This window comes from Meles meles, chromosome 18, assembly GCF_922984935.1.
Source record: "Meles meles chromosome 18, mMelMel3.1 paternal haplotype, whole genome shotgun sequence".
NCBI classification, from domain to species: Eukaryota; Metazoa; Chordata; class Mammalia; order Carnivora; family Mustelidae; genus Meles; species Meles meles.
The window spans coordinates 54,229,844-54,247,450 of record NC_060083.1 but is presented as its reverse complement, the minus strand read 5'-3'; the positions used below and the strand labels follow the sequence as shown (position 1 = coordinate 54,247,450).

General features: G+C 43.1%; 1 protein-coding gene across 2 annotated transcripts; it reads right to left on the bottom strand.

Moving 5' to 3' along the window:
* Positions 1-413: 413 nt before the first annotated feature.
* KCNJ2 (potassium inwardly rectifying channel subfamily J member 2) lies at positions 414-10,873 on the bottom strand. Of its 2 annotated transcripts, none has more exons than XM_045986455.1 (2): positions 10,737-10,873; positions 414-5,710 (listed from the first exon to the last, which is right to left on the bottom strand). In XM_045986455.1, the coding sequence occupies exon 2, from the start codon at positions 5,493-5,495 to the stop codon at positions 4,212-4,214; it is 1,284 nt and encodes a 427-aa protein (XP_045842411.1). In that variant the 5' UTR covers positions 5,496-5,710; positions 10,737-10,873; the 3' UTR covers positions 414-4,211. The 2 variants fall into 2 exon arrangements, with proteins under 2 accessions (XP_045842411.1, XP_045842410.1); XM_045986454.1 differs by having other exon boundaries at positions 414-5,556.
* Between the last annotated feature and the right edge of the window lie 6,734 nt (positions 10,874-17,607).

Sequence of the window (17,607 nt, the reverse complement as noted above, 5' to 3'; positions counted from 1 at the left end):
GTACAATACAAGAAGAATATTATCCTCATCTGGGAGGGGGCAGGGTTGAGATAACATACAAGGCAGAACCCTATACAGAGTTTAGGCTCCACAAAGGATAACTATTATCATCAAACAGAGACTCAACCTAAAGATTAGAACTTGTTTCATCAGTGTTGTTTTCTCACTTGTTTTCTATCCTCTCTATGATCCGTCCAAAAACAAAATATGAGCTTGACTTCCTCTAACTTGGATTAAGCTAATCTGCCACCCACCACCCCTCCCTGTTGAGGCCATTTCTATGGCTCTATTCATCCCAACTGCTCAGCCTTTCTGCCTTGTGGTTGGGGAACCTTTGCTTTGTTTCTCAGCGACGCTACAGTAATCATACAGGAGGCCCGCAGATGCCTGCATCGATGTGTCTTCAATTTTTTAATTTTTTATTTAGAAATAATAAAATAAGACATAATATATAAAAATATGTACAATCCATGGTTTGTGCAGTACAATAGGAAGACTTTTAGATACAAAAAGACGGCAAACGGGAAAATAGTAACTATCACGATTGTCAAAGGCCGGGACTGTTCAACGCACCAGAGCCCAGAGCTGAAACCCAACGTCACTAGAAAAGAGATTCTAGTCGGGAGTCGGGAGTCGGGAGGGGACTATGCAACACTTTTATTTTTTGCCTTAACATTATTAGACAACAGCGTGAGAATGAACTCACCCTGTTTTTCAGAACAAGCTCTTTGCTTTTACCGAGTGACTTATTGTAAAGCACGAGCTGATGTTGGTCATTTGCATGGGTAACATGATTCGGGGGATAGAGCTCATCACATAGACAGTCAAGGTCTGGGATGGGAGTTCACAGGGAAGAAGGAAAGTGAAGAAATAGTGCATGAATAGTGTTTTTTGTGTTTTTGTTTTTTAAAAAGGTAAGACAGACTTTCTCCAGGAATTTGGAAATGGCTACAGTGCTGTACGGACATCCTTACAATGTCTGATTCAAGTATACTCTTAGAGGGTTAGAAAACTATTCCATTCTCGATAGTCAAAATAGAATTCACTTTGTCTATCTTTTATTTAAAAATAGGAGAACCAGAAATCTATGCCTCCTCCCAAAAATATAATGCCCATCCAGATACGAGCAAAAATTCTTTAAAAGGGAGTAGTAAATTCAAGGGGGGTGGGGGGGTTGCTTGCAATAGAGGAGCAACACGGAGCTGGGAACAGACCCCGGATATTCACGGCGAGTCTCCTCGGACTTCATTCTAATGATGTATGTGCACTAATTAAGGAGACCCAGTCAACAAGGACAAATGCTTTGAAGGTAAAATGCAACAAAAAAATATTGTGCATTACCTGTGTCTTGGCTCTTGACAAAAAAAAAAAAAATTGCCATTTAAAGCTTGTTAATTGTTAAAATACTAATAACTAGAAAAAGCTTTCAAAGGAACAGTCCATGCTGAAATAAATAACAGAACATAGCAATACGAACCTTATAAGGCTGGTAAATATTTGCTAAAACCATGCTAACCGGTAGCATAGAGGTACTAGCTCTCCGAAATTGCTGCACTGAAATTGTACTTTCTATGGCAATTTTTTTTTCCTTTACAGACTTCTATTTACATTTGGCTTTAAATATGAAAATATCTGATAAACTTTATAAAATGTACACTTTAAAAACATAGCTTCTGCAAAATTTTCTTGGAAAAACAAAACAAAAACAAAAACAAACCTGTGCACCAGAAATTTTAGATTTTTTTTTCTGTTTTTCAGAAAGAAGTTGAAAGATTTCCCTCCCCTCGTTCCTCCCCCCAGACCACCCCCTTTCAACTCTCTCAAGTCTTTTGAAGTGGCAGCACTCTGTTTGGAAGGAGCCCTCTTCGTGGCCCCCTCTGTGCTCCACTACAACTTCATTTAATTTACATATCACGGAATACTCTTTGGTTTGATTATTTTCCTTTGCAAAATATCGAAATAGCAGCAGCTGAAGCCCTCAGTACCCTCTCGCCCTCGACAGCCGAATTGTTCTCTTGTCTGTCCATTCTTTTGTCCACCCAATCCCAATTCCTCCAACTCTCTGAACAACTTCCCCAACCTGCCTCTAGATTTGGATTTAAAATAGCAACCACTTGCTTGACATCTCTGTCTCGGTTTCCAGGAAAAGAACGCCACAGTCTTCAAACCCATCGGCTTTGAGGGCTGAGAGCAGCAGACACTGTCCTATTATTGCAAGCAAGGCATTTCAGAGATGGCTGTGCAAGACCCAGAGACCATCACACGCTTCGACTTACAAAATACAGGATTCCAGAACAAGCTGTTTTTTAATGGCATACAGGGATATAATACCATAAGAGAGTTGATTTTGAGACTCCAATGAAAAAGAAAAGTCAGCAACCCCCAGATTTCACACATAAGGAACTTTAAACCAAAAAAGAGTTCCATGATTGAGTTAGAGCAGGGGAAAAAGAGAAGAAGAAGAAAAAAAAATATATGTATATATATATATATATATATATGTTTCGATCCAGTCAGGCAGCCAGGCAGGACAGACTTCTGGAAAACAATGTGTCCTTAGTAACCATTTGGGCTCTACAGGTGACAAGCATCAGTTCAGATCCCATCTCAAATGTGCATGCATAAAGGAGAAATAAACCTTTAGATCATTATCTCCTCCACTTGTGGCTGTGTTATATTTTGTATGGCTCTTGTTGACCCCAAAATACTGCGACATTTTCCTTCCTACCCTCTACCATGAAAAAAAAAAAGGTCACTTTCCTCTCCCTCCCGAATACTTAAGCGGATGTGTTACATCAAAGTGGTTGGTCCACACCTCCCCAGCTCCCCCGTTGACATCTGCAAACTCCCAGATGTGGGAGGACTCCCTCCAGACAGGCTGATGGGAAGAACCAGCCTAGAGGCCAGGCGTGGCATCTTCTCGAAGGGGAAATCAAGCTGGAAATGTCCTGACAGTTGGGGCCATGTATTCAGTCGCAAGGGTTTAAACCTGTCTATCTTTCATGTTGGGTGGCTCAGGTTTTGAGCCAACTAACTCCAACCTGGGTCTTATGGAATACATTTTGGAATGTGCAAAAAGGGGAAATCCAGAAAAATCTAAGAGCACATCACCTTCTCTCACCTTCTCACCTTGTGCGTTGACCTGGCCAGCCTTAGCAAGCAGGAAAGAAAAGGTATTTTGATTGCATATGTGTGAATTTTAATTGACCTTTCTTCTTCCCCTATCATAAACAAGTTGCATGAAAGAGAAAAATTGGAAAAGCAGGACACTGACTAGACTGTGCGTATGATGTTCTATTTCTGAGTAAGGTGAAAGAGGAAAGGGCAGTTCAAGGTCTTGCTGAGGTTCAAAGTTATGGTTTCTTGATTTCAAGGCAGCCGTGGGGCTTTCTATTCTTTTTAGTCTAAGCTCCACTGTGCAAAAATGTGCATTATCTTTGGTATTTATTTTAGGTAGTCTAACTTAAAATTTGAGATAACCCATTAACATCATGGAAGAAAAAAAAAAAAACAAAACAAAACCCAGAGGCTACCATTTGGCTAGTGTTACATAATGCCCTTATGTAACCAAAGAGAGAGAGAGAGAAAGAGAGAGAGAGAGAAAAAAAAAATCAATTCTAGCAAACAAATTACTGGCCTCAAAAAAATCAGGCTCTCATTTTGGCAGCTTAATAGCCAAATACTTGCCACTTCGAAGCACATATCATGAGCTTTCAACAAAGTTCAACACTGACTTTTAAGTTACACGAAAGAAAAACTACACGGCAACAAAAATACAATTTGTGTTCATGTAGTTAGCAGCTTTTCAAAAATTAAGGCAGAGTCTTGCCTTTGTTATGCCATTAAAAACATTCTTGTTCCCTAAAGAGAAGCATTCTGGATTAGTCAAATACCCAACCAAGGCTTGCCTGCAAGTTCAAGTTTTGTAAAAACACAAAACAAAACATAAAAACCCCATAACTTATTCTACAACATGTATGTGCCATTGGGTCATGGGGAGCGGGGGAGGGGCGGGGAGGGGAGGCATGTTGAGTGCTTTATGTTCATCTCTGAGCTTACAGTCTTTCTTGGAAACCATTGTGCTCGCCTCAGTCCCTTGTGGCCCCTCGTCTTGACCCACCTCTTCACCAGTACCGTCGTCTGAGTAACTGTTTTGGGCCTTTGACCAACAGACTGTTATTTTAAAGTAAATATTCCAGAGAAGGAAACAGTCATATCTCCGACTCTCGCCGTAAGGGCCTGGGCTCTAGAGGGACACTTGCCTGGTTGTGAAGGTCTATGTCAGGGGGTGTGTCCGTACTGGTGCTTTCTGGAACCCCATTGTCACTGTCGTCTTCCTCTTTGCTTGTGAGGGCGACTTCATTTTCGTAGCAAAACGAATTAGCGTTTGAGAGGATATATTTCTTTTCTGCTAAGTCTCTGGCACTACAAAGAGGAGTGTTGGGCACCTCATAAGTCTTGTGGAACCTTGAATAGTCTACTTTGTAATAGTGCTTCTCCTCAAAGAGTACAGGCTCGTAGCGGTGGCCCCAGAGGATTTCATTTGCCAGATAGGAGCTCCGGCATTGAGTGGTCATGGCAGTGGCTTCCACCATACCTTCCAGGATGACCACAATTTCAAAGTCTGCGTTGTCAATGTCCTGTTTACTCAGATCATATAAAGGACTGTCTTCATCTATTTCGTGGACTATCGTGATCGGAGACACCAGAAATATGCGGTCAATTCCGCTGTCAAACCCGACATTGATATCTATTTGATCCAAGGGGATGTACTCCCCTTCCGAAGTAATTCTGGATTTGAGCAGCTGGGCTCTCACGTGAGCTTCCACCAGGTGGCTTTTCCGAAGGTTGCCCACCCGCCACATCAAGCACAGCTTGCCGTCTCTCATGGCGATCACGGCATTGTGACTGAAGACCAGAGTCTCGTTTCTCTTCTTTGGCTTTGCCATCTTCGCCATGACGGCGCCAATGATGAAGGCATCAATGATGCAGCCCACAATTGACTGGAACACCACCATGAAGACAGCAATCGGGCACTCGTCCGTGACACACCTGAAGCCGTAGCCTATGGTTGTCTGGGTCTCAATGGAGAAGAGGAAGGCAGCTGTGAAACTGTTGACCTCAGACACACAAGCTTTGCTCTCTTTTGACGCATCCAGATCCCCATGGAGCAGAGCTATCAACCAAAACACACAGCCAAAGAACAGCCACGAGAGAACGAAGGCCAGGCAGAAGATAACCAGCATCCACCGCCAGCGAATGTCCACGCATGTGGTAAAGATGTCTGCAAGGTACCGCTGTCCCTTCTCCCCCACGTTGATGAACTGAACATTACAGTGGCCATCTTTCTTCACAAAGCGGCTCCTGCACTGTTGTCGGGTGTGGACTTTGCTCTTCCCATTCCCAAAGCCATTTGCAACCGCCATGGTGGCCAACTTCATTCCGTCTTCTTCTGAAGAGACAATGCTATAGCGGTTGGTTCGCACACTGCCCATCGCTTCTGCTGTGGACGCCAGTGCTTCTGCTTTGGAGAACAGTCTGAGTTTTTGCAAAACCCTTTGGAGAAACAGTTTTGAATGTTCAGTGAGGACACACACAAAAAAGAAGAAGGAGAGATGGGGGTTTCCAGGAGCCTTGAGGGTCTACCAAGGTCTGTCTACTGACATGCAAAGCTACCTCAGTAACTCAGCTGATATCCAGAGTACATGTCCTGAAAACAACAACAACAAAAAAAGACATTATTCTTTAGAAAAGAAGTCATTATTAATGGGTTCGACTCTCTAAGTAACGACGTTTCCTAGCAAGACACAGCCAGATAAAGATAAAAATACTCTGTAGTAAATTATAAGGTATTTCATTTCTTCATCCCCTAAAAATATTCTTATTGTATTTAAAAGCATAAAGTTACTACGCATGGGAGAGTTCATTGTTTGGGACAGTCTTTCAATCAAAATTTCAGGGTCTTTTCCCCCTATTGTTTCCAGCAATCTAGGAGATTCTATTTTTACAGATAAACCTCTCTTACTCTCTCTGGCCTCTTCTACTTGCTAGGGTCCCATGTTATTAAGCAGAAGAAAGACTTGCTTAGTCCAAGGTTTGTCACGAGGCTTTGAGAACTCAGACATGTCTAGAGAACAGTTCGTATCAAGGCAGAATGTTAATATTAATTGAGGTGCAGGTGCATTATGGGAGAATACCGGAGCCCTCAATGACATGATGGAAATCAGAAGGCACAGACTATTTTGTTTAAATGATAATTAAAACAAACAAACAAAAAAAAAACCCTGAGTCTACAGCCCTTATAATGATCTGAAATCAGTCGCAATTTCTGAAGACTGTTTGGGCTTGCTTCATCACCTCACACACTACAAGCAGCCACTTTGCAGAAATGCCCGATAACATCTCTGTTAGTGCAAGTGATTCTGACTTGAAGGCGTAGGTTTGCTCTGGGGGATAAAGAGCGAGTCTGTTGCCTAGCGATGAGTCCCGAAATTCTCCAGAGATGGGACTGCCATGTGTAATGACAGGCTAGGAAGTAAGCACCTTTGTGCCAAAGGACCAGGTCTTTAGCGAACTGAGATAAGGCAGGAACTCATTTCATGTGGGTCCAATTCTGTGTTTTCCCAAACAGAGACAACTTTGTAGGACTGGATCATAATTGTCAGTCAGCTTACTTTCACTTCGAGCGCTGCTCTTTGCTCTAAGTTCCCATGGAGAAGGCACTCACCTTTACCTAATGTGAACAAACAGTAATTTTCAGTTTTCTCCTCTAGCCTCATCCTAACCTCGAGAAAAGTGATCTATTTACTTCAATTTCCCCTCTTCACTCTAAAGAAACTATTTTTTCCCCTTCACTCACAAAAGTCTAAGATAAAGTCCAAAGTGTTTCCCTGTATCAAACAGAAATTAACAAATTGAATACAGCGTAGAATGAAGAACCAGAAGTGATCCTCCCCTCGTCCAGCCACCCGGTCAATCTCCTGTAGTAAAGGGGGACGATGGGAAACAGATGGAAAGGAGCAGAAATTTGCTGAAGCCCTGATAACGAGGACTCCACTTGTTCGTTCTCCCCCAAAAGCACATTGAGATTAAGTAGTTAACAGAACCAATTTCAGCTGAGCCACCTGCAAACAGATCATGCAAGTCATTTATCTAGTTTCTGAACACCCCCTTAAAGAGGGGCAAGGTGCATTGTCTTTGAAAATGCCTTGTTACAGTCTTTTCACTTCTCCCTCTTTATCCAAGTTATTATGCAAGAATGTGCCCCAACACATTTTTCCTGAGATTAGTCATCTGTGAAAATTGCAATGTGTGTTACATTTTGGCAGCTTTTGACACGTAAATGATGCCCGATTTGAAAGTGCCTTTGAATTACTTTATAAAAAGAAGTTACTGTGCCTTCCCAGTCTTCCACCTGCTTCAATGTTTTGTCTGCTTCCCTATGAAGTTTGTACTTGGACAAAAGAAATAAAACTCCTATCCCTCAGGGTTCTAGATCCTGGACATGGAAGGAATATTTTTTTAACAGTGATTTCAGATTATTGGGCTCATATGAAATTGCTGAGGATTTCTACACAAAACTAGAGAGATGTAATAATAAAACACCTGATGCAGGTGTACTCTCCAAAAAAGGGGTAAGGGAGGGAGGCCTCATTTAAATAGTGCTTGTATCTGGAGGTCTGAATGACTTCAGAACTTACAAGTTGACCCCAAGAAATTCCCTTTTCATGATTCAAAACAACCCCTCCATCTGAGTTACCATTAGGGACCGTGAGTAGACAGTTTCAAATTTCTTCTGACTTATTTCTGCACTCTTTCCAGATTAAAGCATAACAGCCATATGAAATCTAAAGACTGAATTACGACCTTCCAAAAATCTTGACCCCAGGACATTCATTGGAATTCCATAAAACACACAATACCAGTTCCCTACCAAGACACTCCTGCCTTTAGAACTTTGAAAAGAGCCTATATTGAATGACTCTTATTGTCGTATTTCCACTGTTAATGACAGAATTTGTTCCACATGCGGAGCATCATTTAGAAATTTTACCATTCTGCCTGGAAAGGGGGGAAAGAAAGATTTTTTTGGCAAAGTGGAAGCTTCTGTCACTTCAAATAAATACACTCCAAAACAGATTTGTGTGTGTATATGTGTGCGCACACATTACGTGTCTTCAGAGTTTTGGGGAGCTGACTACGTAGCAAAAATCCGGAACCTGCCACAGTTTGCTGGGGCGATTGTCTTAATAGTTCATGAAGAAGAACGCTCCCCTTACTGACCTGCCCACATGCCCAAGTGGCTTTAGGCAAGCAGAAAACTTCCTTGCCTGCTTTTTTCTCACTAAAAAAATCACCGATTCATGAGTGTCTGAAAAAAAAAACCAAAACTTTCCTTCAGAATAGGGCTTTTGTGCAACTTTATTTTAGGCCTATATTCAAAATAGTTCTTTTGAGAAGCATTTGATTGAGAGGAGATGAGAACACTAAGTGATCTGACTTCTTGATGGGTGCAATTCAGGAGAATCCATAACTGATTTGACGGACAATGTGTAAACTCCCCTCTCCGCCAAAATATTTAAGGGCCTGATGTAAATCTCATAGATACAAATAATCATTTTACCCAGGCTATCACCAATGAGGTAGAAAGTATTTCTGGGAAATTGAGTGGCTACATGTGGTGCTGTTCATGTTAAGACTATTTATAGGCTGAGCCAAAATTAAGCATAAGCAATGGAAAAAAATAGTTCAGCCGTTTCAATCTTAGGTAGATGTTAAAGAGAGAGAGCCCTATAGATCAATTCAAGGTCAAGGAGATAACACTGTATAAATAAATGAGTGCATCTAAATAATTTTTTTCCCATCTAGGAAATATCTCCAATAGAAAACTAGAAAGACATAATTATGACAAATAAATGAGAATAAATGTATCTCATAATATGGTCATGGTGTGCAATGGGTGAGAAAGTTTGTGGATTGCAAATAAGGACAGTAAAAGAAAGTGTGCTGGGCTGAGAGAGAGGTCTGCTAATGAGTGTTCAGAGCAGTTATTCCCCAGCTGACGCCATATAGACCAGCCTGAGTGTGCTCTGGGCACATGTTGCTATGTGGGCACAACTGCTAGCAAAGCAACCTCTTAGGAGCTCAGTAAACAGAAGGGAGGGGGAGGGGCAAGAAGGGAAGGGCGGAGGGATAGGCATTTATCTCTGTGAGCGCTTTAAAATCTATATTCAGCAGTGCACGGAGCATCTCTCAGCATTTGCAAATGCTGAGAAATACACATATCTGGGGATTTAAAAAAAAGACCCTGCAACGGTCTATCTGTTCAGGTAAAGATGGGGCCAATCTTTCATGCTACTGAGAAGTCATACAAGGACTTTACAGCTACCCAGAGATTCTATACCTGGGGCATCAGAAGAGAGTAGAAATATGGTGTGTCCTTAAAAAAAAAAAAAAAAAAAAAGGCCAAAGTCACAGGAGTTTAAAACAAATATTCCTATGGATACCAATAAATTTAAAGAAAGTATAGGCAAAACAGGAGGGAGACCGGTTAAAAGAAAAGTTAAATGACCTTGACCCCAACTTTGACCCCTCTCACCATCCCTGTACTAACATCTCTTACTTCTGAGCCTTGACATTTTTCCAGCTATTGGCAAATATAAATAAAGCATTAGGGGTGGGGGGTGTAAGTGAGCTGGGAAATGCTAACAAGTGTACAGGTAATATACAGCAGACCTAGGGCACTGGTTAGTGAGAGGGAAATCTAACAGCGTATTGATTATTAATGGGAAAAGAAAGCAAGTGATAAAAGGCAATATGCATTCTTTGCATACCCCAAACACGGTTTCAATGCCCTGTTTCCTAACAGGTAAGTTCTAAGTCTATGAAAACCCCCAGGATTCACAGCAGTATCCTAGTTACCATCCCACTGGTAAGGCTCATCCAGGCACAGACATTAAACTGCCCATTTCCTATCTCGATTTTTTTTCAATTGTCATGACGAGTCTGTTATGATGCAATCTTTTTGCAGAATCCACTGTGCTTTCCTGAAACCACGCTGTCTTCAACTTAGGTATTAATGCTATTATTACTAAGAATAATACGTTGTTTAGGAGAGAGTGGCATAGGATGTGAAAGTTTTGCGGGCTTCGGGCTCAAATCCAACTCGGGCTCGCGCTCTCTTTCCCCAGCAAAGCAACTTTGAGACGCTCGCTCTGTTTGGAACTCGAAGCTACACTTGAAGCAATGACAAAGGGGGGAAAAAAAAAAAAGACGCGAAGGATCAAGACTAGGGCTGAGTCCCAAGTCTGCCGAGGTTTGAGACCAATGTTCTAGAAGCACTCCCCAGCCCCCGCCTTTTTTTTTTTTTTTCTTCCTTCGAGCAAGAATCGAACACAGGCTCCCTCGCCCTTGTCTCCAAACTCAGTATCTCGCTACAGCTGGTGCATTGGAAGTAATGAGCACAAACAGATGCTGCGGAGAAATCTGTTCCTATTGCTCAACTGTTCCAAGCCTGTCTCAGTATTTTTAGCTCTGGGGATGTTCTGGTGCGCACACAAACTCTATAGGCATGATCTGGGACTCCGCAGCGTCGGAAAGCGCTACAGCAGCGTGACAGCTGGGCACCTCTGGAGCAGCGGGGCAGGGTAGGGTTGGGGATGGCGGCCCGAGTCCACTCCCCAGGACACCCAGGCAGCGGGAGACAAGGAGGGAAGAAAACACACAGCAGCCCTTACCTGTTGCTGGCGCAGGAGCATGGGGACATGAAGTGGAAGTGGGGGGTACAGAGGCATGTAAGATCCAGTAGTTTGTAAAAGCGAGTGAGCCAAAGCAAACCAGAATCCCCAAAACCCAGCTTGCCGGCGCCGGGAAAGGCTGCGCGCTGGCCAGGGCTCCAGTGCGCTCTGCAATATCCTGGGCTCTTTTGAGATACCGGCCCGCCTGGCTCCGCCCCCCGGCCCCGGCCAGCCAATCGCAGCGCGCCTGGCCGCACGGGCCGGCCCCGGGAATCGCGGCGGGGAGGGGACGATGCTACACCCGCGGCCCGCGAAGCTGCCAGCGAGGAGAACCTGCCGCCGCTTCCTCCCCCCACCCCTCCGCCCTCCGAGCCGGGTCTGGAAGTCCGGCCCCGGCCGGGGAGGAGGAGGTGGCGCCCCAGCTGGGACAGCAGCAGCAGGTGGGAAGCTCCGCGGCCGGGCGTTTGCGGCTGCCTAATTGCAGCGTGGCCTTGGGCAAAGCTTCCTAGCCCTCTCCGAGCCCCACACTTCCCTTTCCCTCTGCTCGGGGGCGGCGGTGCCGTGTGTGCTCCCAGAGCCGCCCTCGAGGTGCCAGGGCCGCGCGAAACGTTTGCAGGCGGGGAGGATTGCCTTTCAGCCCAGGCGCGTCTCCCTCTCCCCTCGCTCCCACCCGGCGCCCCCCGCACGCCCCAGCCCCCCGCGCCCGAACTCCCCGCAGAACCTGTGGTGCACGGAGGAGCCGCGAGTCCAACGGGGAAAGGGACCGGGACCGGGACCGGGACCGGCGCGCGGAACCGGCTGGATTTAGACGCGCACAACTGTTGCCACTGCAGAGCCGCTGGGCTCTTTCTGCTCCGGGCTGTTGGTGAATTACTTACAAAGCGCCTAGACTTCTCTGAAGGGTGAAAGACTCGTTCCCTCTCGCACTGTCCGCCCTCAATCGCTTTCTCCACCACCGCCCGGCACGCTCTACTGATCTAAAATCAGAGCAATTCGAGTAATGAATTCTCTGGAACAGCAACTCCTACAGACACTCAGCTCTGCCCTCGCATCAGCGCCTCCCAGCCTCAATCCCAGCAACCAGGCAAGAGCATGCAGACCCTTTAAAAAAAAAACCCTGTCAGCTTCAGTGTTAACCGCGTCTGGATCCTGGAACTTTGCAGATTGATCCGCGGGTCCGTGTGTCCGTGTGTCCGTGGGTGTGTCTGTGTGTAAATGGAGTGAGTGCGTGTACCTCGGAGTACTGCGGTGTCATAACGAAGCTTTGCTCTTAAAGGACGCAATATATTTAGGACTCTTCTTTACACAGAGTTTGAAATTCCTGTGTGTGTGTAATGTTTATTGCCTCAAGCGAGCAAATGGGTCTTTCGTGCCTCAAGCGAGCAAATGGGTCTTTCGTGCCTCAAGCGAGCAAATGGGTCTTTCGTGCAGTTTGGTTAAACCTCTAAAGGCCTTCCTAGAGTCGCGGAACTGCTTCGCCAAGCTGGCTCGCATTCCCGGCGGCACCGACCGGGTGCATTTCTGCGTGGAGGGGAGGGGAAACTGACAATTCAAGGAAAGGGTCTGCGCGGGTACCCGCTTCCCAGGCTCATACCCTCCTACGGCCCCTAGGAGGTGCTGGTGAGATAGGCTAGGTTTTGCAGATGCGTCCTTAACCCTGCTTTAGCAAGTGTGCCGCTTTTCCTAGCACTGAGCGAGATAACTGAAATTTGAAAGTGTGGCATAAGTTGTGCATGCGGTGTTTCTGCTATGAGAGCCAAACGTATTGCCGTTCCATCCCACTCGCTGACATTATGCAGTCTTCCAAGCCCTGTAACCGCCTTGCCTTTTAAAACCCTGTATGCGAGGTGGGGGGTGGGGGGGTGGAAAAGCCTCACACAGTGGGGGCTGGAGGGGGGGCGGGGGAAGGAGGGGAGGGGGTCTGTCTACTGTAGTATTTATTAAGTAATGCATTACTTTTAAACAGCTTGAATTAACTCCGCAAAATAGATGGGTGTATAGAAACCCAGTCTGTAGCCCCGAGCTAAAAACGTGGAGACCAGAGGAGCTAAAATTCTATGTAGTCAAAGGGAGGAGAAGGAGTAACATCTCACCCCACCGCAACATGCTTCTTCTGAAATGTGTTTCGGCATGGATTTCTTTTAAGAAACAGGTGGGAGAGGTCCAGTTAATCCCTATAGGACAGCAATAAAATATATTAAGCTAAATGGGAAGAGGAAATTAATCATGATGTATGTTCTCTTCTTTATTATGATTCAATCCGTGCATCTGTGGATGGCTAGGAATTTTCCAAACCGTGTGAATTCAGAGAGGCAGCATTTTTATTTCCAGGTAATGAGCTCTTTTTGAAAATCAGTCACCCAGAAAAGGATCCCATTTCTCTGGAACATGGACTGAAATTGCTTTATTTTAATATTCTTCTCTAAATAAACTGGGTACACCATAGGCCAAAAGAGTTTCATATAATAGAAGAATCGTCAAAGAATCCAAGTGCAAAGGAAAGATGCGTGCTAATATCTAGTGTTCCAGAGTCTTCAGCACTTTTTGGAGTGATGCATGATACAAATTTCTCTAGTCAGAGTATCTTTTTTGGCTGAATCAGTCCTTATTTAGCAAAAATCCCCGTTAGTTTTGGACACCAGTGCAGTTGGGTGTTGGGATCCATCTGTGGATTAATTTTTTCCAAGGAAATGACAGTTATGCTCTTACTGATTCCCTCCACAGTAACCACCTATAATATTAGAGCCAAATATTAGTCATAATCTAGATCTGCAACTCAGATTATGAATGGTTGTGTGACGCAGAAGGTGATTGTTCCACTAGCAGCACGCATCTTTCCTTTGCACTTATATAAATATCTCTAGCAATTTGATATATTTTCAGACTTCCATTAACTATATATGGCTCTCATATATAGTCTATGAGTATATGCTATATAGCAAATGCTATATAGAGAGATAGATAGATATAGCAGTCCAATTTTACAATGATGAGAAATGAAAATCTCTCATTTGTATCTGCCAGTATTGAGAACCCCTTACTAATATTCACAGTAATAATTAATAGCATAAATAATAAATGTCAGGTGAACTTAAAGTGTAGGCAAGATGAGTTTGCAATCTGCTGCAATGAGGACAAGCCATTGACTATGGTATTTTAAGGCACTGAATGTAATTTTTTTTAAAAGATTTTATTTATTTGTTTGAGAGAGAGGGAATGAGAACAAGTGGGGGTGGGGGGAGAAGCAGCAAAACCAGAAGAGAAGCACGTTCCTGGCCAAGCAGGGAGCCCAGTGTGGGATTCAGTCCCAGGACCCTGGGATCATGACCTGAGCTGAAGGCAGACACCCAACTGACTGAGCCATCCAGGTGCCCGACACTGAAGTAATCTTATCAATGGGAAAACAGATCTGGCAATTTCACTTACCATCCTGGTAAGATTTCATCTTCATATTAAATTCCATAAATGTATTTGTTGAGTAAATACTTTGTAGTTTTGTGATAGGCTGAGGAATACGGGAGACTTAAGAGCCCTAGGAGGAACAGTTCCTTCCCTCCAAGAATTCACAGTCTCTCGTTGACAAGACAAGCAATGCACAAGTGAAATCGAATGGCCAAATGACAATATAATTAAGGCAGCTTATGACTGAAGTGCTAAAACCAATCATGCAAGGGAAAAAAAAAATTCTGGAGAGTGTCTGAGGAGTGAAATCAACTAGAATTCATGGGCATGTTTAGAATGGAGGTTTTAATATGTGTGACATGTTGCCATGTAGAGCTGGGTTAAGGATACTAAGAGAGAACCAGAAGACAGGATTGCCTCTTCACTCAGTTTTGTCCTAAAACGCCTGTTATGCTTCCAGATCGGTCAATACACGTGTAATCATGTGTATAAATTAGAAGCTGCTTCTACAAAGGCTGCATGTCTCTGCTTACACAGACATTTTTTTTTTTTCTAAAGCAGTGGGCTTTATTCCATAAGGCTTATTGGCCATTTGTGACCACTGGGGCACACAGTGATGATGCCTTATTTTTCTGGCATACGTGGGAATGCAGCATATCACATCATAGCTTTTCCAACTAATGGACATGTGTTTGTGCTGAGAACCATCATCTCTAAAACACTGTATGCATCCTCGAACTCTCGCTGATTGCCCCTGGAACACTCTAGCATGTTTTGAAGTTTTGTTCTTCTCATGCTCTTACAAAGACGTCTCCCTATATTTTTTCCACTTTTCAAAATCCACTGCCGTGTCTTTTTTTTTCCTCTTTATATCCTCATTGCTTGCACCCAGGCAAGGAAATGCATCAGTCTCAATAAATAGCCGAATGAGGGAATGAAAGTAATAGTGTTTTTGAGGAGACTACGACTTTTGAACAATGACTCAGTATCATTATAATAAACAAAACTATTTCATTTTTACCTGCAACAGAGGGGGACTATCCAAATACAGTGAAAGCAATGTTGTCTATGTTAAATGACCATAAACTAAGCTTTTTTAAGTCTTCTGTTTGTTTTTTCTCTCTTCTCCACCAATGACAGCCTTCACTTCTCATTTTTGCCTCTGCCAAATATATCAGGCTGTCACCATGCTCTATCTAATTCGTTGATTCTCGTCTGCACTGGACTGAGAAATTACATAACCAAGGTTGCTTAAAAATATATGCGAAGTGAAAACAAATATAATCTAAAGGGCTTAAAGTGGATATATATTTTTGAAATAGTATGAGCAGATGCCAAATTTGGAGTTACCTTGTTTTGGTCAGTTTCCTTTTTGGGTCAAGAAGCTTCAGGATATGGATTTATGACATCTATTTTGGCTTCTCAGAGCATTTAAATGCTTTAGTCCATGCATTTACTGTGTAATGAATAGTTGAGGGAGACCTCTGGGTAAGGGAGGTGCCTTTGTGTCTGCAAATGTGCATATGTTTACATATATATGTACAACAAAGTCATATATAGTCATTTATCGAGAGATCGTCAGAGTGCTTACTGTGTCCATTAATATGATCTTGATTTTCCGTCAGATATGTTAAAGTCAACAATAATGAGTGGGATCATTTTTTTTTTTTAATTCACAATTCCAGAGCAGCTAAATTATTATTTGGCAAATTACTCTTCTGTTGTGCTCTGGAAGACTTTACGTATTTCATGTGGGTGAGATGACTACATGCTGAAAATGCTGCACGCTCCAGGCCCCCCATGACTGTGGCTCTTAACACAGTGATGATGATGACCATTTCATCCCTGTTGTCTGTGGCACATTAGCTCCCTTAGAGGTAATGACCCTAAAGTCCCGGGTTCATTCTCTGTTCAAATGGATGGCACCTCCTGGGGTCAGGTAACCTTATTATAAAATGCCTGCAACTTGGTGTTTTCCAGAACTAACAATAACAAGAAACAACTTCAAACAACCATTGTAGTCACCGTTGTGGACATTTCAGGACTATGCTACAAGATACAAAGAATATACAAAACATACTTTGAGTAATGTCAATGATCCTGTCATGTTACTTTTTGTTGTTGTTGTTGTTATGTTACTTTTGAAAAAAAGGGTACATACCCGAATGTCTAGGTTTTGGGATATTGGTTTTAACAGTGTGTGTGTGCGGTTTTTCAAGTGTTGAGTATGTGTAGGTCTTTTTTTTTTTAATTGTCAAAGCAATTATGGAAAATGTCCAAGATAAACATTAAAAATGTAGATAGATGAATGTAGGAAAACATAGAAAATAAATCCATATTCCCACCATTATAAATACTTTGGTATTTATACTTCCCCCTTTTCCTATCTTTCTGTTTCTATTTTTATATCTTTATAGATATATTTTTTATGATTTTAGGATCCATTGTGTCATATTTTTGATACATGAGTATCATACTTTTTATGTGTTTGTCATGCAACTAAAACTCATTTGAAAGCATATGTTTTAATGTTTATATATATTTCACATCCATAACATGTATGAACCATACTTGGATGAATAATCACCTATTCTTATACCTTTATATATATATTTTTTGTTGTTTTATACTTGCATAAAGTTGCATTAACTGCTCCTGTCAATTGTTTATCTTCATCTCCTCTTATCTTGTTAGGTTTCCAAATGTGGACTTACTAGGCCAAAAGGTATGCTTTCTTGAGACTGTTTTTTTAATTGCATTGTTTCAAGGCAAATCCCAATGCATTGAATCTCAGGGATATTCTAAGTTGTGTGACCTTGACCGTGGTGACGGCATTGCCAGGTGGGGGTGTTTGGGCTTTGGGTCAGCCTGCTCTGTGTTTGTGACATTGATCCAGCCAGCTGTAAGGGACTGTTACAGGGATTAGAAATAATGCCCCTCAAGTGCTTGACACATAATGAACACTTACGCAGTGGGATTAAATACACTAACTCTTGGTGCTACTACTGCTACTGATGATCAAGTTAATAAATAGAGTAACTTAATTGGGGGAATAAGATGTCTTCAAGAGATATTTATATATAATAAGCCTTGAAATAACACAGCGAGCTGTTGCAATGGCTGCTTCAGTGCAAAAATGATAAATGGAGAGGAAGCATCTGAGGAGGTTAGGGACATTGTCATGGCTGTATGGAGGTATGGGTTGGCGTTAGAGGGAGAAGAGCAAAGCGGATTTTCCAGGTGATGGTCAGCATTTGAATGCATTCGTGAATAAAGGGATATGAGGACTGAACATTAAATTGGGGCCAGACCGTAGACCCAAAGACAAGCGTGAGGAGTGACCCTTCAGTTTTTAGACAGGGAGGGACTTGCTGGTGAGTGAATGCCAGCCTACGAGAAATGAACAGGGCTGTTAGAACCCTGATCCCGCTGTCATTTCTCTGTCAGTGGCCTCTGGCTGCCGTCCTAC

Bases quoted from the DNA above. Each gene is read 5' to 3' on its own strand.
- KCNJ2 (XM_045986454.1), bottom strand. From the start codon at position 10,765: ATGTCCCCATGCTCCTGCGCCAGCAACAG. The intron at 5,557-10,736 runs GTAAGGGCTGCT...GTTTCTCCAAAG, and splicing joins TGCTCCTGCGCCAGCAACAG to GGTTTTGCAAAAACTCAGAC.